Below are 27,501 nucleotides of genomic sequence, written 5' to 3' on the forward strand. Positions count from 1 at the left end.
GTGTACTCGTCCAAGCGCTTAGTACAGTGCATTGTACACAGTAAGCACTCAATAAATGCCAGGAGGGAGAAGCGAGGAGGGAAACAAGGAATTCCCAGACCTAAACGCATCCCGGGCACATCTGTATCAGAGAGGGGACAGAGTGGCTGAAAACCATTTTGTTTGGATCAGACTTTCAGAAGCAGCGTGGCTCAGTGGAAAGAGCACGGGCTTTGGAGTCAGGGCTCATGAGTTCGAATCCCAGCTCTGCCACTTGTCGGCTGTGTGACTGTGGGCAAGTCACTTAACTTCTCTGTGCCTCAGTTCCCTCATCTGTAAAATGGGGATTAAGACTGTGAGCCCCATGTGGGACAACCTGATTCCCCTATGTCTACCCCAGCGCTTAGAACAGTGCTTGGCACATAGTAAGCGCTTAACAAATACCAACATTATTACTTTCCTGTCGACCAAGATATCCCAGAACGGAGTGAAGATTTTTGGACAATTGAAGAAAGCATTTCAAGTTGAGAATAGACCCAAAAAACCACACAGGTTACCCAAAATAATAATACTCAAAAATTTTATTATTTTCAGAATCAATAAATGACCTTGTTTTGCATTTATCCCACAATTTAGAAGGAAGATAAGATGACTGTTTAAGATCTTTTAGAGAGTCAACTGGTGCTTGTCCTACCTTGTTTTTCTATAGAAAGAAAGTTCACCTATGCCAGACATGTCACTTTAAAATAATTCAATGAAACAACAAAAGATTTTAGTAATAATTGAATAAGATACCATAAATTGTTGATTCTTCCTTCAGGTATCAATCTTAGACCGTAAAACTAAAATATTTTGCAAAATGAAGAGAAAGAGTCACTGAATCCTTCAAGAGTTGAGTTATTGTGGAAAACCAGTTAGGAATAGGTGAGTCGATACAGAAAAAAGCATGCTCGGACATTTGCAAATGTATTTAAAATGTTTTCTTTAAATATACTTCCTTTTCATTAATTAAATGAAAAATCCAGTTTTGCATTCTGTACTTCCTGCTCTGACACTACAGATAAAGCTTCTCCAAAAGTGGAGAAAGGAAGTTACTTGTTTTCCTAAGCTTCACTGTGCAATTTTGTAGATCAAAGAGCTCTAAGGCGATACATATATAAATTCTGAAATACCAACCCAAATTAATCAATCATATTTATTGAGCGCTTACCGTATGTAGAGGACTATACTAAGCATTCAGGAGAGTCTAATCTAACGATATATATACCCAATTAGATCATTTTCAGAGAATCCTCCCCATTTTTTGCCCGCTTAGAGAATAAACAGAGACATTATCAAGTTTAAAAAAAATGGATTCGAAGGAAGTGAAGTAAATAAACACAGTAAGGATCAGAACCTTCACAAAGTCAGTGTGGGCTTCGAGACCTATTCATAGGCAACACATCGGTAATAGTTATCTCCCGATGAGTCTGACACTGGACCATAGACAACATCGCTCTCCGAAACCTGTGATATCGGAAGAGAAATTTCATCTTTCATTATACCTTGTAGTATCGTAAAGCACTTTTAACATACTGCGAAGAGAACGTTATTAACAACACAATTTCTGGAATAGCGTTTCTACTCTCTTAAATCTGGCATTTCCATTGAGTAATTAAAAACCATGCCCCATGGAGAAAAAAGAGAGGCTTATCTTGAGATATTCAACAGGTTAGTAAGTATTAGAGCTGAAATTCAGTTCCAATTACCTATCTTAAATGAAGATTTGGGGCAGATCCTCAGAGGTAGTCATGGATTAATATTGCTTTTAGATTAGCAAGTAACCCTGGAAGCATAAGTGCTCATAGGAGCAGGTCAATTCAGCCCATGCTTCCTACATTTTGGCTGTGGTGTGTGTTTCCATTTCCCACTTTGGCCAGAACACGAACATTAAGGGACGTGCTGGATACGACACGATACTTTTGCAAGTTAAGGCAAGACAGGCAGCACGATCTAGTGGAGAAAGCACAGGACTGGGAGCCAGAAGGACCTGGGTTCTAATCCCGCCTCCGCCACTCCACCATTTGTCTGCCGTGTGATCTTGGGCAAGCCACTCAACTTCTCGGTTACCTCATCTGTAAAATAGGGATAAAGGCTGTGATCCCCACGTAGGACGGGGACCGTGTCCAACTTGATAAACTTGTATCTGCCCCGGAGATTATTCATTCAATCATTCATTCATTAGTATTTACTGAGCGCTTACTGTGTGCAGAACACTGTACTGAGCTCTTGGGAGAGTATAATACAACAATAAACGGACATTCCCTGCCTACACTGAGCTCACAGGCATTAAAGTAAATAAATAAGTTACAGATGTGTACCAAAGTGCTGTGGGGCTGGGAGGGGGGATAAAAAAGGGAGCAAGTCAGGGCGACGTAGGAGGGATGGGAGAAGAGGAAAGGAGGGCTTAGGGAAGGGATCTTGGAGGAGATGGGTCTTCAATAAGGCTTTAAAAGAGGGGAAAGTCACCGTCTGTCGGGTTTGAGGAGGGAGGGCGTTCCAGGACAGAGTTAGGATGTGGGTGAAGGGTTGGCGTTGAGATGGACGAGGCCGAAGCACATTGAGAAGGTTAGTATTACTGAAGCAAAGTGTGGGGGCTGGGTTGTAGTAGGAGAGTAGTGAGGTGAGGTAGGAGGGGGCAAGGTGACGGACTGCTTTAAAGCCAAGGATGAGGAGTTTTCGTCTGATGCGGAGGTGGATGGAGGTTCTTGAGGAGCAGGGAAACATTTGCCTGGCACTTAGTAAGTGCTTAACCAAAACCATTTTAAAAAAAAAAGATTTGGCATAAGAAGAAATGAATGTTTACATGCAAATGGTCTTGGTCAAGGCCTTATGCTTCCCAATCTTTGCCTCAATCAGCCCTACTGAAATTCACCATAGAGTAGCGGTAGTTAATGCAATAACAATGAGTAGGAATGAAGGACTTAATCCTAATAGGGGAATTTGTATTAAAAAACGTCTATCGTGATGGTACCCTTGGACCACCCACCTACTAATCATCTACCCGGAGTCAGTGATTACTATAATGTGATTTTCCCATGACTCTACTTCTTTAAAAACGTGACTACTGGGCGATAGCAAAAATGCCTAACTGAGTTTCATGGATAATGTGGCTATTTGAAATTGTGAAGTCCTGGGTATAAGCAGAAGGGCACTATTCACTGTGTTTAGACCCATCACCTTGTCGATGTAAAAATAATAAAATAATTGTAGAAATAACGGCATTTGTTAAGTGCTTGGTATGTGTCAAGTACTGGTTTAATTGCTGAGGTAGATACAGGGTTATCAGGTTGGACACAGTCCCTGTCCCACATGGGCCTCACGCAGTCTAAGATAGGAGGAAGGAGGGATTAAATAAATTTTACCCAGTTTACAGATGAGGTAACGGAGGTCCAGAGAAGCTAAACGTCTTGCCCTAGGTCACACAGCAGACAAGTGGCAGAACCAGAATTAGAACCCAAGACCTCTGACTCCCAACCCGTGCTCTTTCCATTAGGCCATGCTGCTTCTCTATCCCAACCCCTTCTGAACGAAAGCACTTCTGGTACTTAAATCTCATAGCAAAACTATCTTTTGCTGCCAGTTTAGACTAAGAACACTTACTTTTTATTAGCAACCACGTAAATGCAGGGATTATAGAATGTGGATGATTTTGCAAACAGTGGGGCCATAATGGCCACTGCAGGAGAAATCTTCTTTGGATCCCCAAATGAAGACCACAAGCAGACAATAGAATAAGGAGACCAGGCCATCAGAAACATTAAAATCATCACCACAGACATCTGCAAGAGAAAAGTTACCTTGCAAATCAGCACGTATACCCAAGTTTTCAGATTTAGGGTTAGAAAGCAGCAGAAGAATGATGGGGTTGGAAATGCAAATTCCAATAACAATAATAATAACGATGATATTTGTTAAGCATTTAATATGTACCAAAAACTGTTCTAAGCTCGCTGTGGGGGGATACAAGGTGATCAGGTTGTCCCACGTGAGGCTCACTGCCTTAATCCCCATTTTACAGATGAGGTAACTGAGGCACAGAGAGGTTAAGTGACTTGCCCACATTCACACAGCTGAGTGGCGGAGCGGAATTAGAACCCACAACCTCCGACTCCCAAGCCCGTGCTCTTGCCGCTAAGCCACGCTGCTTCTTTTCTCCACTTTACTAAACTTCCCTGGATAAACATAGAGCTCAGACATTAGCTCTGAGAGAGTAAGCTGTTCAGGAACATATCCTCTGTTTCTTCAATGGCTGCTGGCGGCTTTGTCGACTGACGGCATCGCCTTAGACGTGCCGGGATAATAGAATCGGAGCTGGGAGTGTGAAGCTGAGACATACATACTAATGAGGAACTTTTGTGGGAAGGAATGTGGGATTGTTGGGTATTGCATTATTTGTCCCTTTTGTGAACTCACTGGAATCGGATGGTTTGGTTTTCCCCTTGATCGCGCCTTTCTTTATCTGAATTGTTTTTCCCACGTATTCTCAACGCTAGGGGTGAGAGAAGGATCTTATCGAGTCCCACCAAACTCCATCTGGAAGCACAAAGTAATTAAGGACACCCATAACTTTTTTTAAATCCTTCCTCCTTTACAGGTCACATCAGATTGTTTTCATTCAATAGTATTTATTGAGCGCTTCCTATGTGCAGAGCACTGTACTAAGCGCTTGGAATTTACAAATCGGCAACAGACAGAGACGGTCCCTGCCCTTTGACGGGCTTACGGTCTAATCGTTTTCCATTCTCTCTTGGAAAGCTTGCCTAACCTAAAGTTACATCCAGACAAGTCGGGCATAAGGTTCGCAAGAGTGCAGCCCGCTCCAATTTCGTCAAAAAATAAAATCCACATTTTATATCGAATAAGAGGACCTCTCTCAACAGTGCAAGTTCAACAGTAGCATAAGAGTAGAATAAGGAGAATAATAAGCGGCAACGGGGCCCAGTGCAGACAGCGTGGGCCTGGGAGTCAGGAGGACCTGGGTTCTAATTCCGGCTCTGCCACTTGTCTGCGGTGTGACCTTGGGCAAGTCACTTCACTCTTTGGGCCTCACTTCTCTCATTTCTGAAACGGGGATTAAGACTGTGAGCCCCATGTGGGACAAGGTATTGTCCAACCTGATTACCTTGTATCTACCCCGGCACTTAGAACAGTACTTGACACATAATAAGCGCTTAACAACTACAATTATTATTAATTGTGATGTTCGATATGCGACGGTCATTTGCTATAACATAAGCATATTGCACAGAGTCTCCGTCCCACATGGGCCTCGCAGCGCAGGGGAGAGGGAGAAAAGGTACTGAAAACCCATTTTACAGCTGAGGTAACTGAAGCACAGAGAAATGAAGCGACCCGCACAGGGTCACGGAGCAGGTGAGTGACTGAGCAGGGATTCGAACCCAGGTTCTCTGACTCCCAGGCCAGCGCTCTTTCCACTAGACCACGCTGCTTCTCTAAGGACAACGAGAAAGGCTACTTATTGGAACTTTCGGTGCCTCGTCCAGTTTCCCATTAAGATGGTTTGTTGTCTACACATCATGGGATAAGTGGCTGTGGGGAAAGAGGGAGAGAAGGAAAGCGTGTGCTTGTAAGCTCGTTGAGGGCAGGGAATGTGTCTGTTTATCGTTGTATCGTGCTCTCCCAAGTGCTTAGTACAGTGCTCTGCGCCCCAGTAAGCGCTCAATAAATACGACCGAATGAATGAACGTGCCCCCGGGTTTCCCCTCTTACCTTTGTGACGTCCACTTGCTCTGACCAGTCAATGTTGAGGTTCTCGAGGACTCTGCTAGCTGGATATTGTCTCATGGCTTTGGAAACATTATAATAGCAGTAAAACATCACTATTAAGGGCACAGCAAAATTCACTGCAATAACTGTCATTGTGTAGGAAATAAAAGACCTGCAAAATAAATAAAACAAGTGAAAAGTGATTTTAATATTTCACACGGGACGGCCCCTAAGATCGTAAACCTCTTTCAGAGTTCATTTTCAAATTGATTTAGAGTAATGGCTGTGCGTCTCTAGACTGAGCTCACCGTGGGCAGGGAACGCGCCTGATCATTCCGTTGTTCTGTAAGCTTCCGGGCTCTCAGTACAGCGGTCGGCCCGGAGCGAGCGCTTCATAAATAAATTGATTTGATATGTCACTAATCGTACTCTAGGTGTTGAGAGCGTGAAGATGTGTGGCCCACTGGAAAGAACCTGGGCCTGGGAGTCAGAGGACCTGGGTTCTAATCCCAGCTCCGCCACTTATCTGCCGCGTGATCTCGGGCAGGTGGCTTCACTTCTCTGTGCCTCAGATCCCTCATCTGCAAAATGGGAATTGAATACCTGCTCTCCCACCTACTTACTCTGTGATCCCCTTGTGGGACCTCATTATCCTGTTGTCTAATCCAGCGCTCAGCACAGTGTTTGGGACATAGTAAGCCCTTAAATGATGATGCTGGTATTTGTTAAGCGCTTACTATGTGCAGAGCACCGTTCTAAGCGCTGGGGGAGATACAGGGGAATCAGGTCGTCCCACGTGGCTCACGGTTAATCCCCATTTTACAGATGAGGTCACTGAGGCCCAGAGAAGTGAAGTGACTCGCCCACAGTCACACAGCTGAAAGAGGCAGAGCCGGGATTCGAACTCATGACCTCTGACTGCCAAGCCCAGGCTCTCTCCACTAAGCCACGCTGCTTCTAATACCACAGTTACTATTATGTCATCATCATCATTAGGCCGCCGACCTACCTTTTGGAGTATTAAAACTTGTTGAGGCCACGGACTGGGTCTTTTGCATCCAGGCTACCTTCTTCAACACTTAGTTCAGTGCTCTGCACAAAGTGGGTGTTTGACAATTAACGGATTGGAAACGGCTCCAATTCGTAAGCACGCGGAAGCGGCAATCCCAAATTTCAACTAGTCAGGCAGCCGGGAGCATTTATTGAGAGCTCACTGGGTGCAGAGCACTGTACTGACCGTCTGGGAGAGTACAGTTCAATAAATAAATAGACACATTCCCTCCCCACAACGAGCCTAACGTAAAGAGGGGGAGATAGGCGTTAATGTAAATAAATGACAGATATCTACACAAGTGCTTAAGTGTTGTGGGGTTGTGAGGGGGGAAACGAAGCAGCGTGCCTCACTGGACAGAGCCGGGGCTTGGGAGTCAGAGTTCATGGGTTCGAATCTCGGCTCTGCCACTTGTCAGCTGCGTGACTGTGGGCGAGTCACTTCGCTCCTCTGTGCCTCAGTTCCCTCATCTGTAAAATGGGGTTGAAGACCGTGAGCCTCACGTGGGACAACCTGATCATCCTGCATCTCCCCCAGCGCTTAGAACGGTGCTCTGCATATAGTAAGCGCTTAACAAACACCAACATCATTAGAGGGAGCAAGTCAGGGCGACACGGAAAGCGGTGGGAGAAGAGGAAAGGTGGGCTTAGTCAAGCAAGGCCTCTTGGAGGAGATGGACCTTCAACAGGGCTTTGAAGGAGGGGAGAGTCACTGTCTGTCGGATAAAAGGAATTCATTTAAATAAGTCTGAATACTTTGGTTTCGGGAAAGTCACGCAATAAGGGTTAGTCTGTCACTAGGCAGCTAAAAATTGAGCAACAACAACAACAAAAAAGACTGTTTCTTTTCTTTTTCCCTAGTCAGGGAAACTTGCAGGTATCTGCTGGACTGGGGATGAGGAACACGTCTACCAACCCTGTCATATTGCACTCTCCCACACGCTTAGTACAGTACTCTTTTCACAGTTAAGCGCTCAATAAATATGACAGATTAATTTTGCCAATCACACACCCATCACAGACTCCTATGCACCTAAATCTGTTACGTGGTACTTTCCCAAGCACTTAGTACAGTGCTCTGCACACAGTAAGCGCTCAATAAATCCCACCGATTGATCTGCTCATTGCTGTGCTCTCCGGGATAGCCGGGATGGGGCGGACGATAGGTGATGGTGACGGTGATTGCTAATGACTGAATTACCCCAAGAGATCCGGAGTTGCATGATAGGATCCCCAAGGCAACTGTGAATTAGCATGACCTAGTGGAGAAAGCCCGGGCCCGGGAGCATGGGAGGTCATGGGTTCTAATCCCGGCTCTGCCCCTCGTCTGCCACGTGGCCTTGGGCAAGTCACTTCACTTCTCTTTGCCTCAGTCACTTCATCTGTAAAACAGGGATTAAGACTGTGAGCCCCTCAGGGGACAGGGACCGTGTCCAACCCGATCTGCTTGTATCCACCCCAGCGCTTAGTACGGTGCGTGGCACATAGTAAGCCCTTAAATACCACAGTTATTACAAAGTGTTATTAAATGAGATTTAACTTCTAGAAATTTAGGATTCCCTTCAAAATGACAGATTCCCCGCGCCCCCTCCGCCTTGTCGATCAGGGACGGTTCTTCTGACCGCACCAGAGATTCTCATTCATTCATTCGTTCATTCAGTCGGATTTATTGAGCGCTTACTGTGTGCAGAACGCTGTACTAAGCGCTTGGGATAATACAACGTGACAATAAACCGACACATTCCCTGCCCACATCGAGCTCCGAATCTAGACGGGGAGACAGTCACGTCGGGGTATTCCTAAAGGAGGATATAAGAGAAATCGAGAGATCGATCGTTCCGAACTTTAGAGTCAGGGTGAATAAAGATAATAATAATTACGGCATTCGTTCTTACAGCACACCTTTCTCTTTATGGGAAACCTATTTTAACTGGCTATATCCTTAGCGCAAAGCAAAAGGGGAAATAATAAGCAGCATAGTCATCTCAGCCCCAACGTAGACGACGGGAAAACACCCGCATATTTTCCCCCGTGATTCCGTAGAGTAGAGAAGTCTCTTACGCGTCATTCTTCCTCCAGTTTATCGTACAGGTGGCACCGGTCGGATCGGAAGCGTAGCTGGCCCAACCTAAGAGGGGCATCGAGGCCCAGAAGAATCCGTTCATCCAAGCCGCCAGGATCATCGCCGTGTAGTTGGAGCGAGTCATCTTTCTTCCTAAAAAGAAAACCACCACCAACCTCTGCGCTGTCGCGATTGATTCGAAATTGTTCACGAGCAGATCTTTGGCTTCGAAAAGCAATCGAACACCCTGCGGTTGTTACCGATCCAGATATTGGAACTGCTCAGGTGGCTAGGGGGCATAATCGGTTTAACTTGCCGTCATTCATTCGTGCATTCAGTCGTATTTATTGAGCGCTGTCTGGGTGCAGAGCACCGTACTAAGCGCTTGGGATAAGACAATATAACAATAAACGACAAATTCGCCGCCCACAGCGAGCTTAGAGTCTAGAAGGGGAGACAGTTATGCCGGGGTATTCCTAAAGAAAGGTAACGAGAGAAATCAAGAGATCGATTGCTCTGAATTTAAGAGTCAGGGTGAATAATAACAACAACAATTATGGTATTTGTTAAGCGCTTACTCCGCGCAAGGCACTGTACTAAGCGCTGGGGTAGACACGAGCAAATCAGGTTGGACACAGTCCCTGTCCCACGTGGGGCTCGCCGTCTCAATCCCCATTTTACAGATGAGGTCACTGAGGCCCAGGGAAGCGAAGTGCCTCGCCCAAGGTCACACAGCGCATAAGTGGCGGAGCCGGGATTAGAACCCGTGACCTTCTGACTCCCGAGGCCGGGCTCTACCCACTGTGCCAAGCTGCTTCTCACCCGCCCTAAACTGGATCAAGTATCAGGATGGGAGACGGGAGGATGGGAGAAGCGACGATTTTAAAACCTGGGGAGAGAGAGGAGAGGGACTTAGGAGCACAAGCGGGGCAGAAACTTCTCAAAGCCTTGATGACGGAGGTGGAATCGTATAATTCATTGGACTAATAATGATAATAGTAATAACCGTGGCATTTCTTAAGGGCTTATTATGTGTGGAGCGCCGGAGTCGCCACGAGATCATCAGCTCGGTCGTGAGGCTCGGCGCCTGGTTAAATAGGATCAGGCCTCCGAGATAAGAGAGAAAAATAATGTCACGTGAGGGAGAGAAACTCTTGGGTTTATTTGGGAGGGGGGGAGCTGGGGGAAGAGGGACGCAAAATCCCAAAGCGATAAGTAAGCTTCCGTTTCAAAAATCTGGGTGAACGGTACCTATCGCAGGTCTGCAGATCGTCAGGTAACGGTCGACGGCAACTACCGTAAGCAACCCGATGCTTGACATTCCAAAGAAGATGTTTAAACCAGCGTAAATCTGCAATTAAAAATGAGACAGGGCGCCGTTTTCACGCGCCCAGCATGAAACATTTGAAGTTTTCCTTCCATTACCGGGACCACATTTTTATCTCTCTTTAGGTATGTTTCTATCTTATGTTTAAGCCAGCGTAGATCTGCAATTAAAAATGAGACAAGGCACCATTTTCACGCTCCCAACAAGAGACATTTGAAGTTTTCCTTCCATTACCAGGACCACATTTTTCTCTCTCTTTAGGTACGTTTCTATCTTATTTGCTCCGCGTGCCACCGATCTCCAGTTTGCCGGGAGTGAGAGTCCGCCGTCGTACGAGAGACTTATCCGGGGACACTATTCCGCTTTAATAGCCTTTCGTGCTATTTTAAAACGAGTGCTTATTTTAAGTTGTCGGCGTGACTACTTCAGCTTGCGGCTCCGCCTGACCCGAGCAGCCCACGCAACAGAAATTCAGATCTGCTCAATTTTTCTTTGCATTAGGAAATTGTTGAGCATATTTCTGTTTCGTTTTGAAACACGGAAATATATAGAAGCATTCCCATGCTGGAACTCAGAAACTGAGCCGAATTCCGTACGTACTCTGGTCGGGCTGTAAAGCAATTTATTCTCCTACTTATGCACAGTGAAACGGAATTTGGCTTGATGCTGCTAGTGACGGCTCCACTATGACAGATCGTCAAGGACCCGGACGGATGATAAATCCAACAATCGATCGACAGTAATAATAATAACTGCGGTATCTGTTCGGCGCTTACTCTGTGACAGGCACCGTCCTAAGCGCCGGAGTCGACGCGAGATAATTGCGCCGGACCCAGTCCACGTCGAATGCGGAGCTCAGTTTTAATCCCCTTTTTACAGATGAGGAAACTGAGGCACAGAGAGCTGAAATGACTGGTCCGAGGACACGCAGCGGAAAAGTGGCAGAGCCAGGATTAGAACCAAGGTCCTCCGAGTCCCAGGCCCGCGCAGCGCGGCTCAGTGGAAAAGAGCACGGGCTTCGGAGTCAGAAGTCACGGGTTTGAATCCCCGCTCTGCCACTTGTCAACTGTGTGACTGTGGACAAGTCACTTAACTTCTCTGTGCCTCAGTTACCTCATCTGGAAAATAGGGATTAAGACTGGGAGCCCCGCGTGGGACAACCTGATTCCCCTGCGTCTACCCCAGCGCTCAGAACAGTGCTCTGCACAAAGTAAGCGCTTAACAAATACCGACGTTATTATTATTAAGCCATATTTACCGCGGGCTCGATCGGAGAGATCAGGACTCCACAGTGCCTGCCACCTAGTAAGCGCTTAATAAAGACCGTCATTATTATGAACGCCAGATCTTTATCACTCCATACCAGGCCAAGGTGATTTTTATCAGTCACCCAGCCGAGACGGTACTCGGGAATTGCGGGGTTCCCGCCTAACTCTGAACGCTTGGTGGCCAAATTGATTTCTTTTTATTTAATGGTATCTGTCAAGCACTCGCTACGTGCCACAGAGACCGAAATAAGCGCCGGGGGAGACGCAAGCTTATCAGGTTGGACACAGTCCATAACCCACAGGGGGATCGCAGTCTTCCGGATGAGGTCGCCGAGGCTTCCCCTCTTCAAAACCCTACTTAAAACTCACCTCCTCCGAGAGGCCTTCCCAGACTGAGCTCCCCTTCTCCCTCTACTCCCTCTACCTCTACTTCACCTCTCCTCAGCTTAACCCTCTTTTCCCCCCCTTTCCCTCCGCTCCTCCCCCTCTCCCTTCACATCCCCTCGGCCCCGTACTCGTCCGCTCGACTGTCTATATTTTCATCACCCTATTCATTTTGTTAATGAATTGTACATCGCCTCGATTCTATTTAGTCGCCATTGTTCTTACGAGACGTCCTTCCCCTCGACTCTATTTATCGCCATCGTTCTCGTCCGTCCGTCTCCCCCGATCAGACCGTGCGCCCGTCCAACGGCGGGGACCGTCTCTATCTGTTGGCGACTTGTTCATCCCCAGCGCTTAGTCCAGTGCTCTGCACATAGTAAGCGCTCAATAAATACTACTGAATGAATGAATGAATGTTGGTATTTGTTCAGCTCTATGTGCAGAGCACTGTTCTAAGCACTGGGGGAGATACGGAGTCATCAGGTTGTCCCACGTGAGGCTCACAGTTAATCCCCATTTTCCAGATGAGGTAACTGAGGCCCAGAGAAGTCAAGTGACTTGCCCACAGTCACACAGCTGACAGGTGGCAGAGCCGGGAGTCGAACTCATGACCTCTGACTCCCAAGCCCAGGCCCTTGCCACTAAGCCACTTGCCCCAGGTCACACAACGGGCAAGCGGTGGGGCCGGGATTAGAACCCAGGTCCTCTGTCTTCCAGGCCCGGGCTCTTTCCACCAAGTCGTGCCGCTTTTCTGGTTTATTGCTCTCCATTAAAACCATTTAAGTTATTTTTCGTTTCTTGACTCTGGTCTTCTCCGTGATTTCACTTCAGAGGCCTCACACCCAGTGAGCCCCAGGCGGGACAGAGATTGTGTCCAATCTCATTAACCTGTATCTACCCCGGTATCTACCCCGGCGCTTAGAACGGTGTTCGACGCTGAGCAGGCGCTTAACGAATACCACGAAAGAGAGAGAAAGAAAAAAAGATAACCTGACATCCCGCGTGTCCGAACTTCCAGCTTCCGTGCAGGTCCGAAGCAGCAGACATGGGATAACCGATACCGCTGACACCGATGTCGGTAACGGCCAGGTTGATGATGATCGCGTTCGTTGCCGTCCGGAGCTCCTCGAATTTAACGAAGATGCCCAGTACAATCACGTTGCTGACAATACTCATTATACCTGAAAAGTCAGAGAAAAGTGATGTTTTCTAGTTCCCGAGCTCCGGAGAAACTAACGACGCCATAGGCTGATCACCAACATCCTTCTCAATAATTATGGTCTCTGTTAAGCACTTACTATGTGCATAGCACTGTTCTAAGCGCTGGGGTAATAATAATAACGTTGGTATTTGTTAAGCGCTTACTATGTGCCGAGCACCGTTCTGAGCGCTGGGGTAGACGCAGGGGAATCGGGTTGTCCCACGTGGGGCTCCCGGTCTTCATCCCCATTTTACAGATGAGGTAACTGAGGCACCGAGAAGCGAAGTGACTCGCCCACAGTCACACAGCTGGCAAGGGGCCGAGCCGCGATCCGAACCCATGACCTCTGACTCCAAAGCCCGTGCTCTTTCCACTGAGATCATATGGTTTTCCCAAATCAGCTGGCCTAAAATAAATAGGGGATCTTTTCAGGGCTTGCAATATTTAAGGAGCCCATCTCCGCAGGCCATCGGTAAAAACACAAGAGCAATGACCAGGAATATTCTCTCCCGCTTCAAGATGCTAAAAGCCTTCCCTTATCCCTTCTGCTACCCACCAGTTCCTAAATCCGGGCACGATGTTGGAAAATAAAGTTTCGGTGCCCTGACTTTTCTTATGAAGACACTAAGGAAGTTCACTTGGCGTTGGGGCATATTTTTCATGGCTGGTATTGGGGTGAGAAGACTTCAGTCGCAGACGGGGAGAATTTAATTACCACGCTTTTCCCTGACCAAGCGAACCTGGCGATATCAGCTTTCCCACAGACTTTTGTTTTCCGAGCTCAGGTTTTTCAGGAATGCAGCCAAGATTTTACTGTAGTTTAGAAAGACGTCCAGGGTAAATCCCTTTCTAAGGAAAAATGAGGCGCTCGTACCTGCCGTAATCAAATAGGCTGCGACTATGTTGTGATCCGTCTGGGAAAACGCAGAGCGATCGTGGTGTTCAGATTCCAAGAGGTTGGCTGAGTCGTTCCTCCGCATTTTGGAGAAAAAAATGGGGTGAACCGTCCTAGGCAAGTCTTCCAAAGAGAATCAGGCGACCCCAAAAGAGTTTTTCGGGGCAAGTTCCGTACCGTGAAACAGTTGCTTCAGAGACCACGGAAGTGAGACTTTTCTTCGAGGATTTCACTTACGGTGGCTAACAACCCCGGAAAGGGGCTTAAACTCCGATTCTAGGCAGAAAGGGGCTTGTCGGAAAAAAACGGCCACACGGATCCCCGTGAATTTGGAACGGGACGCTTGTCTTAATCCTAAAGAGGTTTACCAGTCACATGCAGTCCCTCTAATTGGACATCCTGTACAGAATTTCAGAAAAATCAGCGTAGGAACGTTGATTTTTGCTCTAGAGTAACCTCTGAAATGGAAATAACCACAACCTAAATTTGCAGCTACACTTCGGATCCATCTCTCCATTTACCTTCGCTATAAAAGTTCCACCCAAGGGAGCAACGTTGAAACTGCTGGAGGTCACGGGCTGCTTGATTTTCTTGCGAGCAGTTGGAGAAATGAATAATTTATCTGGCCAGCGAAACAAAGGAATAAGGAATTGCAAAATTAGAATTGCGATCGCTCTCCTCTTAAGCGATCCCCGTTTAGATCGGGAGCGCGTTGTCGGGCAGGGATCGTCTCTATCTGTTGCCCAATTGTCCAGTCCAAGCGCTTAGTTCGGTGCTCTGCACATAGTAAGCGCTCAATAAATATGATTGAACGATCCAATGAGGACAGGGTTGTTAGCTGCCTTAGTATATTTCCTTGTGCATTGGTACTGATAAAACCTGATATATTGCTTGGAAGAATACATTTCCCTCCCTGCCACTTTCTAAAAGCATCATATTAAGAAGCAGCGTGGAAAAGGCAAGGGCTTGGGAGTCAGAGGTCGTGGGTTCTAATCCCGGCTCCGCCACTTGTCAGCTGGGTGACTTGGGGCAAATCCCTTAAGTTCTCTGGGCCTCATCTACCTCATCTGGACAAGGGGGCTGCAGTCTGCGAGCCCCACGTGGGACAACCTGATTACCTTGTATCCACCCCAGCATTTAGAACGGTGCTTGGCACATAGGAAGCGCTTACACACCATCATCATCATATTCTCACTTACATTCTTTTTTGGTCATGCCGCCATTTAACACCGCAGGCACGTGAAGGGGCTACAAGAGGGCCACGCAAACCCTCCAGTTGAATTTTCGAAATTCATCACTTATTTACCAAGCTTGATTAGAGCCTGCAAACGTTGGCTTAAGAGCCTTTGGAAGATAATACGTTCTCCCAGAAATTATCTCCCCTTTCCAGAGCCAAGACTTCCCTAATGAGTAAGGAGCAGATTCCCTCTGCTCCCTCTCTACCCCCCCCTTCACCTCTCCTCAGCTAAACCCTCTTCTCCCCCCCTTTCCCTCCGCTCCTCCCCCTCTCCTTTCCCCTCCCCTCAGCACCGTACTCGTCCGCCCGACCGTATATATTTTCATCACCCTATTTATTTTGTTAATGAGATGTACATCACCTTGAGTCTATACATTTGCTATTGTTTCAATGAGATGTTCATCCCCTCGATTCTATTTATTGCTATTGTTTTTGTCCGTCTCCCCCGATTAGACCGTGAGCCCGTCAGTGGGCAGGGACTGTATCTGTTGCCGATTTGTCCATTCCAAGCGCTTAGTCCAGTGCTCTGCACATAGTAAGCGCTCAATAAATACTACTGAATGAATGAACGAATGATAGCAGCATGGCGTAGCGGACAGAGCAAGGGCCTGGCGGTCGGAAGGTCCCGGGTTCTAATCCCAGCTCCGCCACTTGTCTGCCGCGTGACCTTGGACAAGTCACTTCGCTTCTCTGGGCCTCAGGGACCTCATCTGGAAAACGGGGATTGAGACTGCGAGCCCCGTGCAGGACAAGCACTGGATCCAACCTGATGAGCCTTTAGCTACCCCAGTGCTTAGAACAGTGCTTGGCACATAGGCAGCGCTTAACGACTACCATTATTATTATTATTATTATTATTATGGAAGAATTTCGGAGTGATTTACGAACGAAATGACAAAGCAAAATACGAAGCCTCTCCCGAAAGTGAAGGTAACCCATTTTCTAGGGTTCAACTGCTCACTCTACAAGATGTGCCTCCAATCAGAAACTACTAAACGATCACCATCCCATCCTACTTCTTTGTAACCGCTATCGTAGGACGGGTGAGGAGGAGTTTCAGCTCAAATTATCTTCCCTAGACTTGCCTTAGCTACCGCAAGGTCTAACCTATTACCCAAAACACCCTCTGGACTCATTTAAAAGGAGTGAAATCCCCTTTGCGATTGATACGATGGGATGTTTTCCCCGAGTCCCTCCACGAACAGGGCGGAAGCTGAAACAGCGGTTAATAGCAACAATAATGATGGCATTTTTTAAGCGCTTGCTATGTGCAAAGCACTAAGCGCTGGGGAGGATACAAGGTGATCAGGTTGTCCCACGTGGGGCTCCCGGTCTTAATCTCCAGCCCCATTTTACAGATGAGGTAACTGAGGCACAGAGGCCCAAAGTCCCACAGCTGACAAGCGGCAGTCGGAATTTGAACCCGTGACCTCTGACTCCAGAGCCCGTGCTCTTTCCACCGAGCCACGCTGCTTCTCTAGTAGTTGAGGGGCAGGGTGGCCTGATGGGTAGAACGCAGGCCTGGGAGTCAGAAGGACCTGGGTTCTAATCCCAGCTCCGCCACCTGTCTGATCTACGACCTTGCTTAACTTCCCTATACCTCAGTGACCTCATCTGTAAAATGGGACATGGATTGTGTCCAACCTGATTAGCTTCGTGGCTCAGTGGAGAGAGCCCGGGCTTTGGAGTCCGAGGTCATGGGTTCGAATCCCGGCTCGGCCACTTGTCAGCCGTGTGACTTTGGGCGAGTCACTTCACTTCTCGGTGCCTCAGCTCCCTCATCTGTAAAATGGGGATGAAGACTGGGAGCCCCACGTGGGACAACCTGATTGCCCTGTGTCTACCCCAGCGCTCAGAACGGTGCTCGGCACATAGTAAGCGATTAATACCAACATCATCATTATTGTTATTACCCCACTGCTTAGTACAGTGCCTGGCATTTGATACTTAACCACGAAAAAAATCCTGAAACGTAACTGGTTCTTGAAGAAACACAGAGACGGCAATTCCAGTACTAACGGATTTTTAGGAGCTATATACCGGCCCTCCCGTCTTGTCTTAGGCCGTCGCCTCCGACCCATAGCGACACCACCGACACATCTCTCCCAGAGCGCCCCGCTCTCCGTATGCGATCGTTCGGGTAGTGGATCCGCAGAGTTTTCTCGGGGAAAATACGGAAGTGGCTTCACCTCCGTCGATATAGTTTGGCCACAACACACACCGGTTGACGGACTGTGCGGCTTCATCCTGGTCCTGGGGTGGGATGTGGAGAATCCTTGAATGCCTCCGAAAAGCCAAAAAATGGGGGAAAGGGGCGCTGTGAGACCCACTGCTTATTCAAATAATAAGGATGCTATAACTGATGTTCCCAGCTACGAGTGCTTCGCTTCGTTGATGCCTTCTGAAACTACGTGATTCATTAATCATTATTACGTTCACCTGAAATCAGTCCATTAGCAACACGGGACCCACAGAACACATCACCTGGCCAAGAGTGATCGCTGTCGGTGAGCCGACTACCGACCTCTGCACGCAGAAGGGAAAAAAAAAAATCACCAAAGATCAAAAACGTAATTCTTCACAAGCCCGGAATCCTTCTAACCTAAAAACGAGTTCCTACGGCAACTTATTTGGGGGGTATCGTAAGTGGTTGAGGATGGCAAAGTGATTCTCGACCCGTCGACCGATCGCATTTGTTTAGCACTTCCGGTGTGCGGAGCACTGTACTAAGCGCTTGGGAGAGGACAACGTAACAGCTACTAAAGGGTCTTCTAAAACTTCAAAGTTAACGAGGAACTAAAGGGTGAAAAAAACCGGATTCCAAAACTAACCGAAGAAGAAACAACATTTTAGCATTGGTAGACACATGCAAGAATAAAATAATCAGGGGTTTTTCAATAAAACACGGCGAACGGCAGGCTTAGCGTTTGAAAGATCGGCAAGCAGATAGACCTAGGTTACTTTATCAACCTTTAGTGTGTCGGTGAGGTTGTGACAATCTGGACTAGAATGGCCCAGTCAGGAGCGGTGAGAAGAGCGAGGACTCTTCACTCCCAACAGCAGTAATCTGCATTTTATAATCACTCAAGCGCTTCCCAGGCGAGAATATAAAGCCCAGTCCCCGGCCTGGACCGGAATAAACGAATAATCCCCAATTTTTGTTCTTCGAGCCTCAGATTTTCAGCAACCAATGATTAAAAGCGACTTCTTATCCCCTCTAGTCACTCGCAAAGGCCTCCGATGTCAGATTCAACCAAGAAATCACCGGTTTGGGTTCTGGAATGGGCCGGGGGCGGGAAATGGAACGGCAACTTATGTGAAAACCACAAAAAAAAAACCCAACCCAGATACACTGCAAATGTAAATTGTTATGTAACATTTATTAAGCACCCACGGGGTGCTAGAGACTGTACAGAACGTATCAAAAGACTCGGTCCTCGCTCTCACGGAGCAGCATTTCCTCACAGCATCGTTCTGCCTGTCGCAACGGCAACGTTGCGAGGCGACCGTCAAAGAGAGCGACCGGTTCCTTGGAATCTGATTTGCTTAAAAAAGACTCTTCCGATCCACAGAAGAACCGCGTCCTCAGTCGGGCAGAGCCGTCGCTGTGGTTGACGCGTCGAGCCTCGCTTAACGTCCTCGTCCTGGTTAGGAAGAGAAGTACGGAGCGTTAATTTGCTCCCGGGGAAAAGCCGGCACCCCTGTGAAGCGTCTTCTTTAAAATATTTTCAGTTTTTAATTAAGCCTCTCTGCATACAGGTATTGGAGGGAGGTTTTTCTACACGCATATACGCAGAACTACAAGGTCAGGGAACCCGCTTTACTTCTGCTGCGGTGCTCTGTGAACCATAAGACTCGAATCCTATTGATACCGGTCAAAAACGATCACGCTATTGAAAACGGAACCTGGTTGGATTTTAATGTTTTCGGCAAAGCCCGCGTTCGCAATCGGCATCCCTCAACCGTCACCGACCTCACCGTGTAGTACAGACGACCTTTACGATTCGTTTCGTCCTCACCTCTGAAACCGCCTCCGCCGCCTCTTCCGCCTCGGAAACCTCCACCGCCTCTTCCGCCTCTAAAACCACCTGAAAGGACACGAGAGGAGCGGCCACGTTTATTCGGTAATACAACGACACCACCCAAGACACCCTCACGGCTAAGAAGGGACGGGTCAGCACTCGTTTCTTCCGTTCCCGGCCGGCGACGGCAAGACGCCCTTCCCGACAGAACAGAGACGGAGGGACTGGAACGGTCCAGGCTCCGCAACTGGGCCCCAGGTTCAAACCCCAGACCGGGGCCTAGAGTCCAAAATCTCACTCTACCCCTCCCCTGATAATAAGAATGATGCTGGTATTCGTTAAGCGCTTACTACGTGCCGAGCACTGTTCTAAGCGCTGGGGGAGATACAGGGGGATCGGGTCGGCCCACGTGAGGCTCACAGTTAATCCCCATTTTACAGATGAGGTTACTGAGGTCCAGAGAAGTGAAGTGACTCGCCCACAGTCACACAGCTGACGAGGGGCGGAGCCGGGGTTCGAACTCATGATCTCGGACTCCCAAGCCCGGGCTCCTTCCACTGAGCCACGCTGCTTCTCTAGATCAATTCCCCGATCAATTCCCCACTACACTGAACCGTCCCAGGTGATTACTACAGGGCTCTGTACTCGGCGCTCAATAAGTACCACTCAGGGACTGTTTGATTATACATTCGACGATCTTGACCGCTCTATCTGCACGTGTCTTCACTTTAGCCTCTGCTACCGGAGGGTAAGCTCCTTATGGACGGGGAACTTTCCTCTTTTAATCTGTTCCGCACTTACTAGGTAACGGACACGGGACTAAACACCGGGGTAGAGGCGGGCTAAACGGGCGAGGCAGAGCCCCTTCCCCACTCGGGCCTCCCAAGTCTCAATCCCTTCCTACAGACGAGGCAACTGAGGCCGCCGAGAAGCGGCCTTCCCGAGGTCACCCAACGGGCGAGTGGCGGAGCCGGGACCCGGTAGCCGGGTCTTCCGGCTCTTTCCGCCAGGCGAAGCTGCTTCTGACTCCCCCGTCCCGTTATTTCCCACCCAAGCGCGCTCAGTAAATAGTAATACTGAAAGGGTGACTTATCTCCGCCCGCTCGGAGAACGGGTCGATCCCCAGGCTTCCTCGCCCTCGATCGATCGGGACATCCGTCCTCCTACTACGTGCGGAATTCCCGCCCATCCCCGAAGGGCCGTCGTCTCCGAACTCGAGTCGAGCGTTCCTCCGCTCGAGACCCCTGACCGGAAATGACTTACCCCCTCTGGCACCTCCCGCGCCTCTGCCTCTGCCTCCTCCGCGGCCCCCTCCTCTCCCACCGCCTCTCGGAGGACCCTTCTCGCCCGGCGGCCGAGGCAGAAACCTCTGCAGGGGCAGCAGCTTATAAGGGTCAATATAAAACTGCAAGAATCAGGGAAGAAAAAAAAAAAAGGCATCAGGAGAACGAAGGGAAAAGTCACGCTTGTGTTTTCCTTTCTCTCTGGTCGCCGGCGGGGCGGTGTTTCCTAAGTCACCGGCGACACCTACTTCATTCGCCCATCGACGGCATTCACCGAGCACTCTGTTACACCTTTTCAAGTTTCCCACCAGGGTGACAGACGCCTTAAAAACCTAAAATTTAGCAAGTGGTATAAATCCCGCCCCCAAACGACCGATAGCTCTTAAGGAGTAAATGCCGAAATCTGGCCATCTTGACATCGCGCAAATTCACGGCCCGCGGAAAGGTCGTCGCCCAGTCGGATCCCATCAAAAACCGACCGACGGATCGGGACCCACAGGCTGACAACTAAGCACCCTCCCACCCCCGGTCCCCGCCCCGGGGACAAGAACGATGCCTAATTCCCACCTTCGCGTTCTCTCCCAGCACTCGGTACGGTGCTCCGCACCCAGTAAGCGCTTAAGACCACTACTGTCACCCTATAACGGGTTCAAAAATAAGTATGACCGTGCGCCTCAAAAAGATTCGGAATTCAAAGGGGTGAACCGCACCGGCCGACGATAAAGGCACTTTCCTAGATTCCGTACAACGCGTGAACAGTCGTCCGACGCTCCGAACGTCGCGCGAGAGCCAGAAACACGACGACGACGACGACGGCATCTGCTGAACGCACGGTTCTCAGTGCCGGGGTAGATACAAGGTAATCGAGCGGCGGGGCTCAGCGGGGAGAGCCCGGGCTTGGGAGTCGGGGGTCGCGGGTTCTAATCCCGGCTCCGCCGCCCGTCAGCGGTGTGACCCGGGGAAAGTCACCTCGCTCACCTCATCTGGGAAACGGGGGCGGGGGAGACCGTGAGCCCTCCGTGGGACCACCCGACGACCTCGTATCTCCCCCGTCGCACAGAACGGCCCTCGGCACACGGTAAGCGCTTAACAGATACCAACGTTATCATTAGCAAGTAGGACGGGGGCTCCGTCCCACGTGGGGCTCCGGCCTTCGCCTTCATTTGACAGAATGAGGTGACCGAGACCAAGGGGAGCGACTGGTCCCGCGTCGCGCAGCGGACAAGGAGCGGAGGCGGGATCAGAACCCGGGTCCTCCCGAGCCCCGGACCGCACCGCTTCCACGCAGCCACAGCCTCCGGTTGGCGAGGGGGAATAAGGAGAACCGTCATCTTGGCCCTCTCCGGTCCCTTTCCCCAACTCGAGGGGAGGCCGGGTACGGCAGCCCACCCTGCGTCTGAAGCCACGGCCCGACGTCCCGAGAGGAGCCGGCGGGGCCGCCTCCACCCTACCCGACGGCCCGCCGCCGTTCGGTTCGCCACGCCGAAGGAAGGCGCCCGGGGAGTTTCGAGGGGGCGCGAAGCCGAGCTTACCTTCTGTAATTTTTTGAAGGAAGAGGCCTTCAGGTTTTCCGACAACTTGACCGAAAAATACTGCTCGGGGGGTTAAGGAACCCGGGGAGTCGGTCCGGCTCGCCGGGCGCGAGACCCGACGGGTGGGCAGAGGGCCGGGTTCGGGAGAGGGAGAGGAAAGCGTGAGGACAAACGTCTGTAAAAGGGCGAAGAGCGGAGACGGGGGAGGAACGGGGCGAGGACGGCGTCCCGCGGCGGGTTATCCTCCGGGCAGGCGCGGCCCCGGGCGAACCGCCGATCCCGCCGACCCGGGCCCTTCCCCGCCCTCCCCGACGCGTCCGTACCCACCCCCTCGCTCTCCGCCTCCTCCCCGCCTCCCCTCCCCATCTCCCTTCGGGTGCCGGCGGCGGGCCGAGCTCCGCTTCGGGGCGGAGGCCGGGCGAGGATACAAAGTCTCTCAGCTGGCCAAATATCTCATCCACTTTCCCGATCTGCTCCTTGTTCTCCAGATAGACGGGCGCGTTGAAGTAGGGCACTTTGTTCTCCTGCGTGGTGCACTTGCAGACGATGTCGTCCTCGCAGGGGTGCACGAATTCTCCCAGCACTAGGACGGGAGAAGCGCGCGTCGGCCGGGCCCGGGCGCCAGGCGCCGAGGGGGCCGACGTCCCGGCGGCCACCTACCGACCACGCTCTCGGGGGGCCCCTGGTCGTATCCGCCTCGACCGAAGCCTCCTCGGCCGCCCCCGCCGCGTCCGAAGCCGCCTCTGCCGTCGCCTCGGCCGCCCCCTCGGAAGTCGCCGCCTCCGCGGTTGAATCCTCCGCCTCCGCCCCGGCCGAAGCCGCCGCCGCCGCCGCCGCCGCCCCGGCCGTAGCCGCCTCGGCCCCCGCCTCTGCCGCCGCCTCGGAACGACATGCTCTCCTCCTCTCCTCTGTTGGGGGGACGGACAGAAAACACAGAACGGAAAGAGACACGAGCGGCTGAGCGGCGCTTCTGTCGAGGACGGGCTGGGGGGGGGGGGGGGGGGGGGACACGACCGAAGCGGCCCCGTCAAATCCTCCCCGCGTGGGCCGGTGGCGGGGAGTCGGGACCGCCGGGCTCCGAGCCCGCCCAAGACCGGGGACTGTCTCTGTTCCCGACTTCTACATCCCGAGCGCTCGGTACAGTGCTCTGCACACAGTAAGCGCTCAGTAAATACTATCGAACGAACGAACGATCGCGGCCCTACCGCCTGCCCGCGTGCGCTCCCCTTCGTTCGTTCACTCGCTCGTCTTTATTAAGGGCTTAATTCATTCGGTAGGAGTCACTGAGCGCTTCCTACGTGCCGAGCACCGTACTAAGCAGCGCGGCTCGGTGGACCGAGCCTGCGCTTCGGAGTCGGAGGACACGGGTTCGACGCCCGGCTCCGCCGCCTGCCAGCTGGGTGACCGTGGGCGAGTCACTTCGCTTCTCTGGGCCTCGGTTACCTCATCTGTAAAATGGGGATTAAAACCGTGAGCCCCACGTGGGACGATCCGATCACCCCGTAACCCCCCGGCGCTTGGAACAGCGCTCTGCACATAGTAAGCGCTTAACAAATACCAACATTATTATTATTATTATTATTATTAATGGGTGAGGAGCGCTGTACTAAGCGCCAGGGAAAGTACAATAAAACAAAGAGCGGGGCCCTTCCCTGCCCACCACGAGTTTACAGTCTAGAGGATGAGCTTAACTCTTCTGCGCCTCGGGTCTTCTCCTCTAGAAAATGGGGGCGAACTACCCGTTCTCCCTCCCCTTTGAACTCTCGACCACGGGTGGACCTGGGGTTAGGGCTCGACACTCGGGCGCTTACTACGCGCAGAGCCCTGTACCGGGCGCTCGGCAGAGCCCGGTCCCTGCCCGTTACGGGTCTGCGGCGGAGGGGGGGAGATTATCCCGTGGCTACCCTCTGCGTTCGGCACAGAGTGGGCACCCAAATACCGTAAAAATCGCTATTACCGTCCAATAAGCTTTAGTCACCGGCTGACTCCCGGCCCCGGTCGACGGGATTCGTTCATTCGACGGTATCTATTGAGCGCTTACTACGTGCGGGGCACCGGGCTAAGCGCTGGGGATGGCCGAATCGGTAACAGATAGAGACGGTCCCCGCCCTAGTTAATAATTATAATGTGGGCATTTAAGCGCTTCCTATGTGCCCGGCACCGTTCTAAGCGCCGGGGGAGATCCAGGGTCCTCAGGTTGTCCCACGTGAGGCTCACAGTTCATCCCCATTTTACGGATGAGGGAACTGAGGCACAGAGAACGCGCAGAGCCTCGTACCGAGCACGTTACTTAATCCCCGCCTCCCAGCCCTACAGCCCTGGCGCACGTATCCGAAATTCATCCCCGTCCGCCTCTAGGCGACGGGCCTGTGGCGGGCAGGGGACGGTTCGTTAGCGGGCCGCACCCTCCCGAGCGTTCAGTACGGCGTGCCCCGCACGCAGTCGGTGCTCAAAAGGCACACCGACGCAACGAACGAATCCCAAGACGCTTCGGGAAGTACGGCGCGTGGATCGGGGACCGTGCCCCCTCCCGCCCAATTCATCCGCTCGTATTTACTGAGCGCTTACCGCGTGCGCGGCGCTGCGCTAAGCGCTTGGGAAGTAGCGTTCGGCACCAGAGGGACAATCCCCGCCCGCGACGGGCTCACGGTCTAGAGGGGCGGGGGGGAGACGGACATCAGGGCAGGTAAACGGGCGTCGGTGGCATCGTTATAAATACGCAGAATTACCCATTATCTACACATTATTCCTAATAATTAAGAGAATTATCAAAATGCACATAGAGACACTAGGGCCGTGGGGGCGGGAGGTGGAGCAGAGGGAGGAGCAGCGGCGGAAAAGGGCGGCTTAAGTCCGGGAAGGCCTCCTGGGGGAGGTGGGCTCTGGGCAGGGATCGATCGGTCGTACCGATCCCACGTTTACCACGTGCGGGGCACTGCGCCGTGCGACGGAATCAGCGGACGCGTCGGCTGCTGACACGAATCTAAATCAGATATCAGTCTACAGCGTTTGGGACAGATAACGTCGAGCTCCGCGCGTAAGGTCTCCCCCGACCGCCGCCCCGTCACGCACCCGGGCCCTTCTTCCCCCCCCCCCGCCCCGATAAGGATAATGACGGTCATCGTTACGCGCTCGCTACGTGCCAGGCACTGTGCCAAACGCTGGGGTGCAGAGGTGAGAGCCCGGGCCTGGGAGTCAGGAGGAGCGAACGCGGCTCAGGGGAAAGAGCTCGGGCTCGGGAGTCACCGGCCGTGGGTTCGAATCCCGGATCCGCCCCTTCGTCAGCTGGGGGACTGCGGGCGAGTCACGTAACTTCTCTGTGCCTCGGTTCCCTCATCTGGAAAACGGGGACCGAGACTGGGGGGCCCCACCTGGGACCACCTCATCACCTGGCATCTACCTCAGCGCTTAGAACAGTGCTCGGCGCGCAGTCGGCGCTTCGCAAATACCAACATTATTATAATTATAAGCGCTTACTAGGTGCCGAGCACTGTTCTAAGCGCTGGGGTAGACACGGGGGAATCGGGTTGTCCCACGTGGGGCTCACGGTCTTCCTCCCCATTTTCCAGATGAGGGAACTGAGGCCCAGAGAAGTGAAGTGACTCGCCCACAGTCACACGGCCGACAAGTGGCCGAGCCGGGATTCGAACTCATGACCTCTGACTCCAAAGCCCGTGCTCTTTCCACTGAGCCACGCTGCTTCTCTATTAGTCCCATCCCAACTCCGCCCCTTGCCCGCCGTTCGTTCAGTCGTGTCGACCGGGCACTTCCCGTGTGCAGGGCACTGCACTAAGCGCTTCGGAAAGTAGGGTTCGGCAACAGACGGGGACAATCCCTGCCCGCCCAACGAGGGGCTCAACCGCCTAGGGCGAGTCACTGTGAGCGGCACGGTGTGGAGAGACCGGGCGGTTGGGAGTCAGGAGGTCATGGGTTCTAATCCCGGCTCTGCCACTCACCTGCTGCGTGACCTCGGGCAAGTCACTTCACTCCTCTGGGCCTCGGTTTCCCTCATCTTCGAAAGGAGGATCGAGAGCGGGAGCCCCACGTGGGACGGGGCCTGTGCCCAACCTGATTCCCTCGTAGGCGCCCCGGCGTTCGGCACAGTGCCCGGCACCTAGTCAGCCCTTAAATCCCACGATGATTATTATTGCTACTATGACTCGGGTGGGCCTCAGTCCCTTCATCTGTCAAATGGGGATGGAGACCGGGAGCCCCACGTGGGACGGGGGACCGGGCCTCCTCCCCAGCGCTGAGCACAGTGCCTGGCACCTAGTCGGCACTTAAATCCCATAATTATTATTATTACTACGACTTCTGTGGGGGCCTCAGTGCCTTCATCTGTCAAATGGGGATGGAGCCCGTGAGTCCCACGTGGGACGGGGCCTGTGCCCAACCTGATTCCCTTGTAGGCGCCCCGGCGTTTAGCACAGTGCCTGGCACCCAGTCGGCACTTAAATCCCGTAATTATCATTACTACTACGACTTTTCTGGGCCTCAGTCCCCTCATCTGTCAAATGGGGATGGAGACCATGAGCCCCACGTGGGAGAGGAACGGGGCATCCACCCCAGCGTCTAGCACAGTGCCTGGCACCTAGTCAGCACTTAACAAATACCGTCATTATTATTATTCCTCCTATGACTTCCGTGGGCCTCAGTCCCCTCCTCTGTGAAATGGGGATGGAGACCTTGAGCCCCACGTGGGACTGGGCCTCCACCCCAGCGCTCAGCACAGTGCCTGGCACACGGTAAGCGCTTCACCGATACGATGACGATGAGTACGATGACTTCCCTGGGCCTCAGTCCCCTCCTCTGTGAAATGGGGATGGAGACCGGAAGCCCCACGTGGGCCTGGGCCTCCACCCCAGCGCTTCGCACAGCGCTCGGAGCTCGGAGCGGGCCGGCAGCGCGGCCACCCTCGTGGCTCCGGTCGTTCGACTCCAGGCGTGCTGGACGCCGCCCCCCGCCCCCCGCGCGGAGAAGAACTACCACAACGTTTGGCGCAGAGTCCGAGCCAACCGCCGCCGCCGCCGCCGCCGCCTCCGCTCCGGCCGGAACCACGCGCCGCCGTAAAGCGCCCCGGCGGACGCCGCGTTGGCGACCGCTTTTTACGACGGGCGCCGGAAAGGAGGGCGGCGGAAGTGACGTCGGGGGGCGGCCCCCTCCCGGAAGTGCCCCGCCCGCGCGCCCTGGGGCCTGGCGACGGCCCCGAGCCCGGCTGGGGGTAGAGACCACGACGGCAAACCCAAGAGGGGGATTTGTTACAAGCCCATTACGGGCCAAGCACTGTTCTAAGCGCCGAGGTAGATGCAGGCCACATTCATTCGTTCATTAGTATTTATTGAGCGCTTACTATGTGCAGAGCACTGGACTAAGCGCTTGGGATGAACAAGTCGGCAACAGATAGAGACGGTCCCTGCCGTTTGACGGGCTTACGGTCTAATCGGGGGAGACGGACGGACGAGAACAGTGGCACTAAACAGCGTCGAGGGGAA

At 51.8% G+C, this 27,501-nt stretch overlaps 2 protein-coding genes across 3 annotated transcripts; both read right to left on the reverse strand.

Moving 5' to 3' along the window:
• Positions 1 to 435: 435 nt before the first annotated feature.
• RRH (retinal pigment epithelium-derived rhodopsin homolog) lies at positions 436 to 14,434 on the reverse strand. Its single transcript, XM_001506366.4, has 7 exons — positions 13,915 to 14,434; positions 12,830 to 13,020; positions 10,112 to 10,211; positions 8,860 to 9,013; positions 5,752 to 5,920; positions 3,622 to 3,800; positions 436 to 1,485 (listed from the first exon to the last, which is right to left on the reverse strand). The coding sequence occupies exons 1-7, from the start codon at positions 14,018 to 14,020 to the stop codon at positions 1,386 to 1,388; spliced, it is 999 nt and encodes a 332-aa protein (XP_001506416.1). The 5' UTR covers positions 14,021 to 14,434; the 3' UTR covers positions 436 to 1,385.
• Positions 14,435 to 18,531: 4,097 nt separating this feature from the next.
• Positions 18,532 to 27,050, reverse strand: GAR1 (GAR1 ribonucleoprotein). Of its 2 annotated transcripts, none has more exons than XM_029076654.2 (8): positions 26,996 to 27,050; positions 24,553 to 24,555; positions 22,670 to 22,919; positions 22,438 to 22,592; positions 22,010 to 22,069; positions 20,458 to 20,599; positions 19,192 to 19,260; positions 18,532 to 18,816 (listed from the first exon to the last, which is right to left on the reverse strand). In XM_029076654.2, exons 3-8 carry the CDS (start codon positions 22,899 to 22,901, stop codon positions 18,803 to 18,805), a joined length of 672 nt encoding a protein of 223 aa, XP_028932487.1. In that variant the 5' UTR covers positions 22,902 to 22,919; positions 24,553 to 24,555; positions 26,996 to 27,050; the 3' UTR covers positions 18,532 to 18,802. The 2 variants fall into 2 exon arrangements, with proteins under 2 accessions (XP_028932487.1, XP_028932488.1); XM_029076655.2 differs by lacking the exon at positions 26,996 to 27,050 and adding an exon at positions 24,917 to 25,050.
• Between the last annotated feature and the right edge of the window lie 451 nt (positions 27,051 to 27,501).

The sequence above is a fragment of the Ornithorhynchus anatinus genome, chromosome 12, assembly GCF_004115215.2.
Source record: "Ornithorhynchus anatinus isolate Pmale09 chromosome 12, mOrnAna1.pri.v4, whole genome shotgun sequence".
Lineage (NCBI taxonomy): Eukaryota > Metazoa > Chordata > Mammalia > Monotremata > Ornithorhynchidae > Ornithorhynchus > Ornithorhynchus anatinus.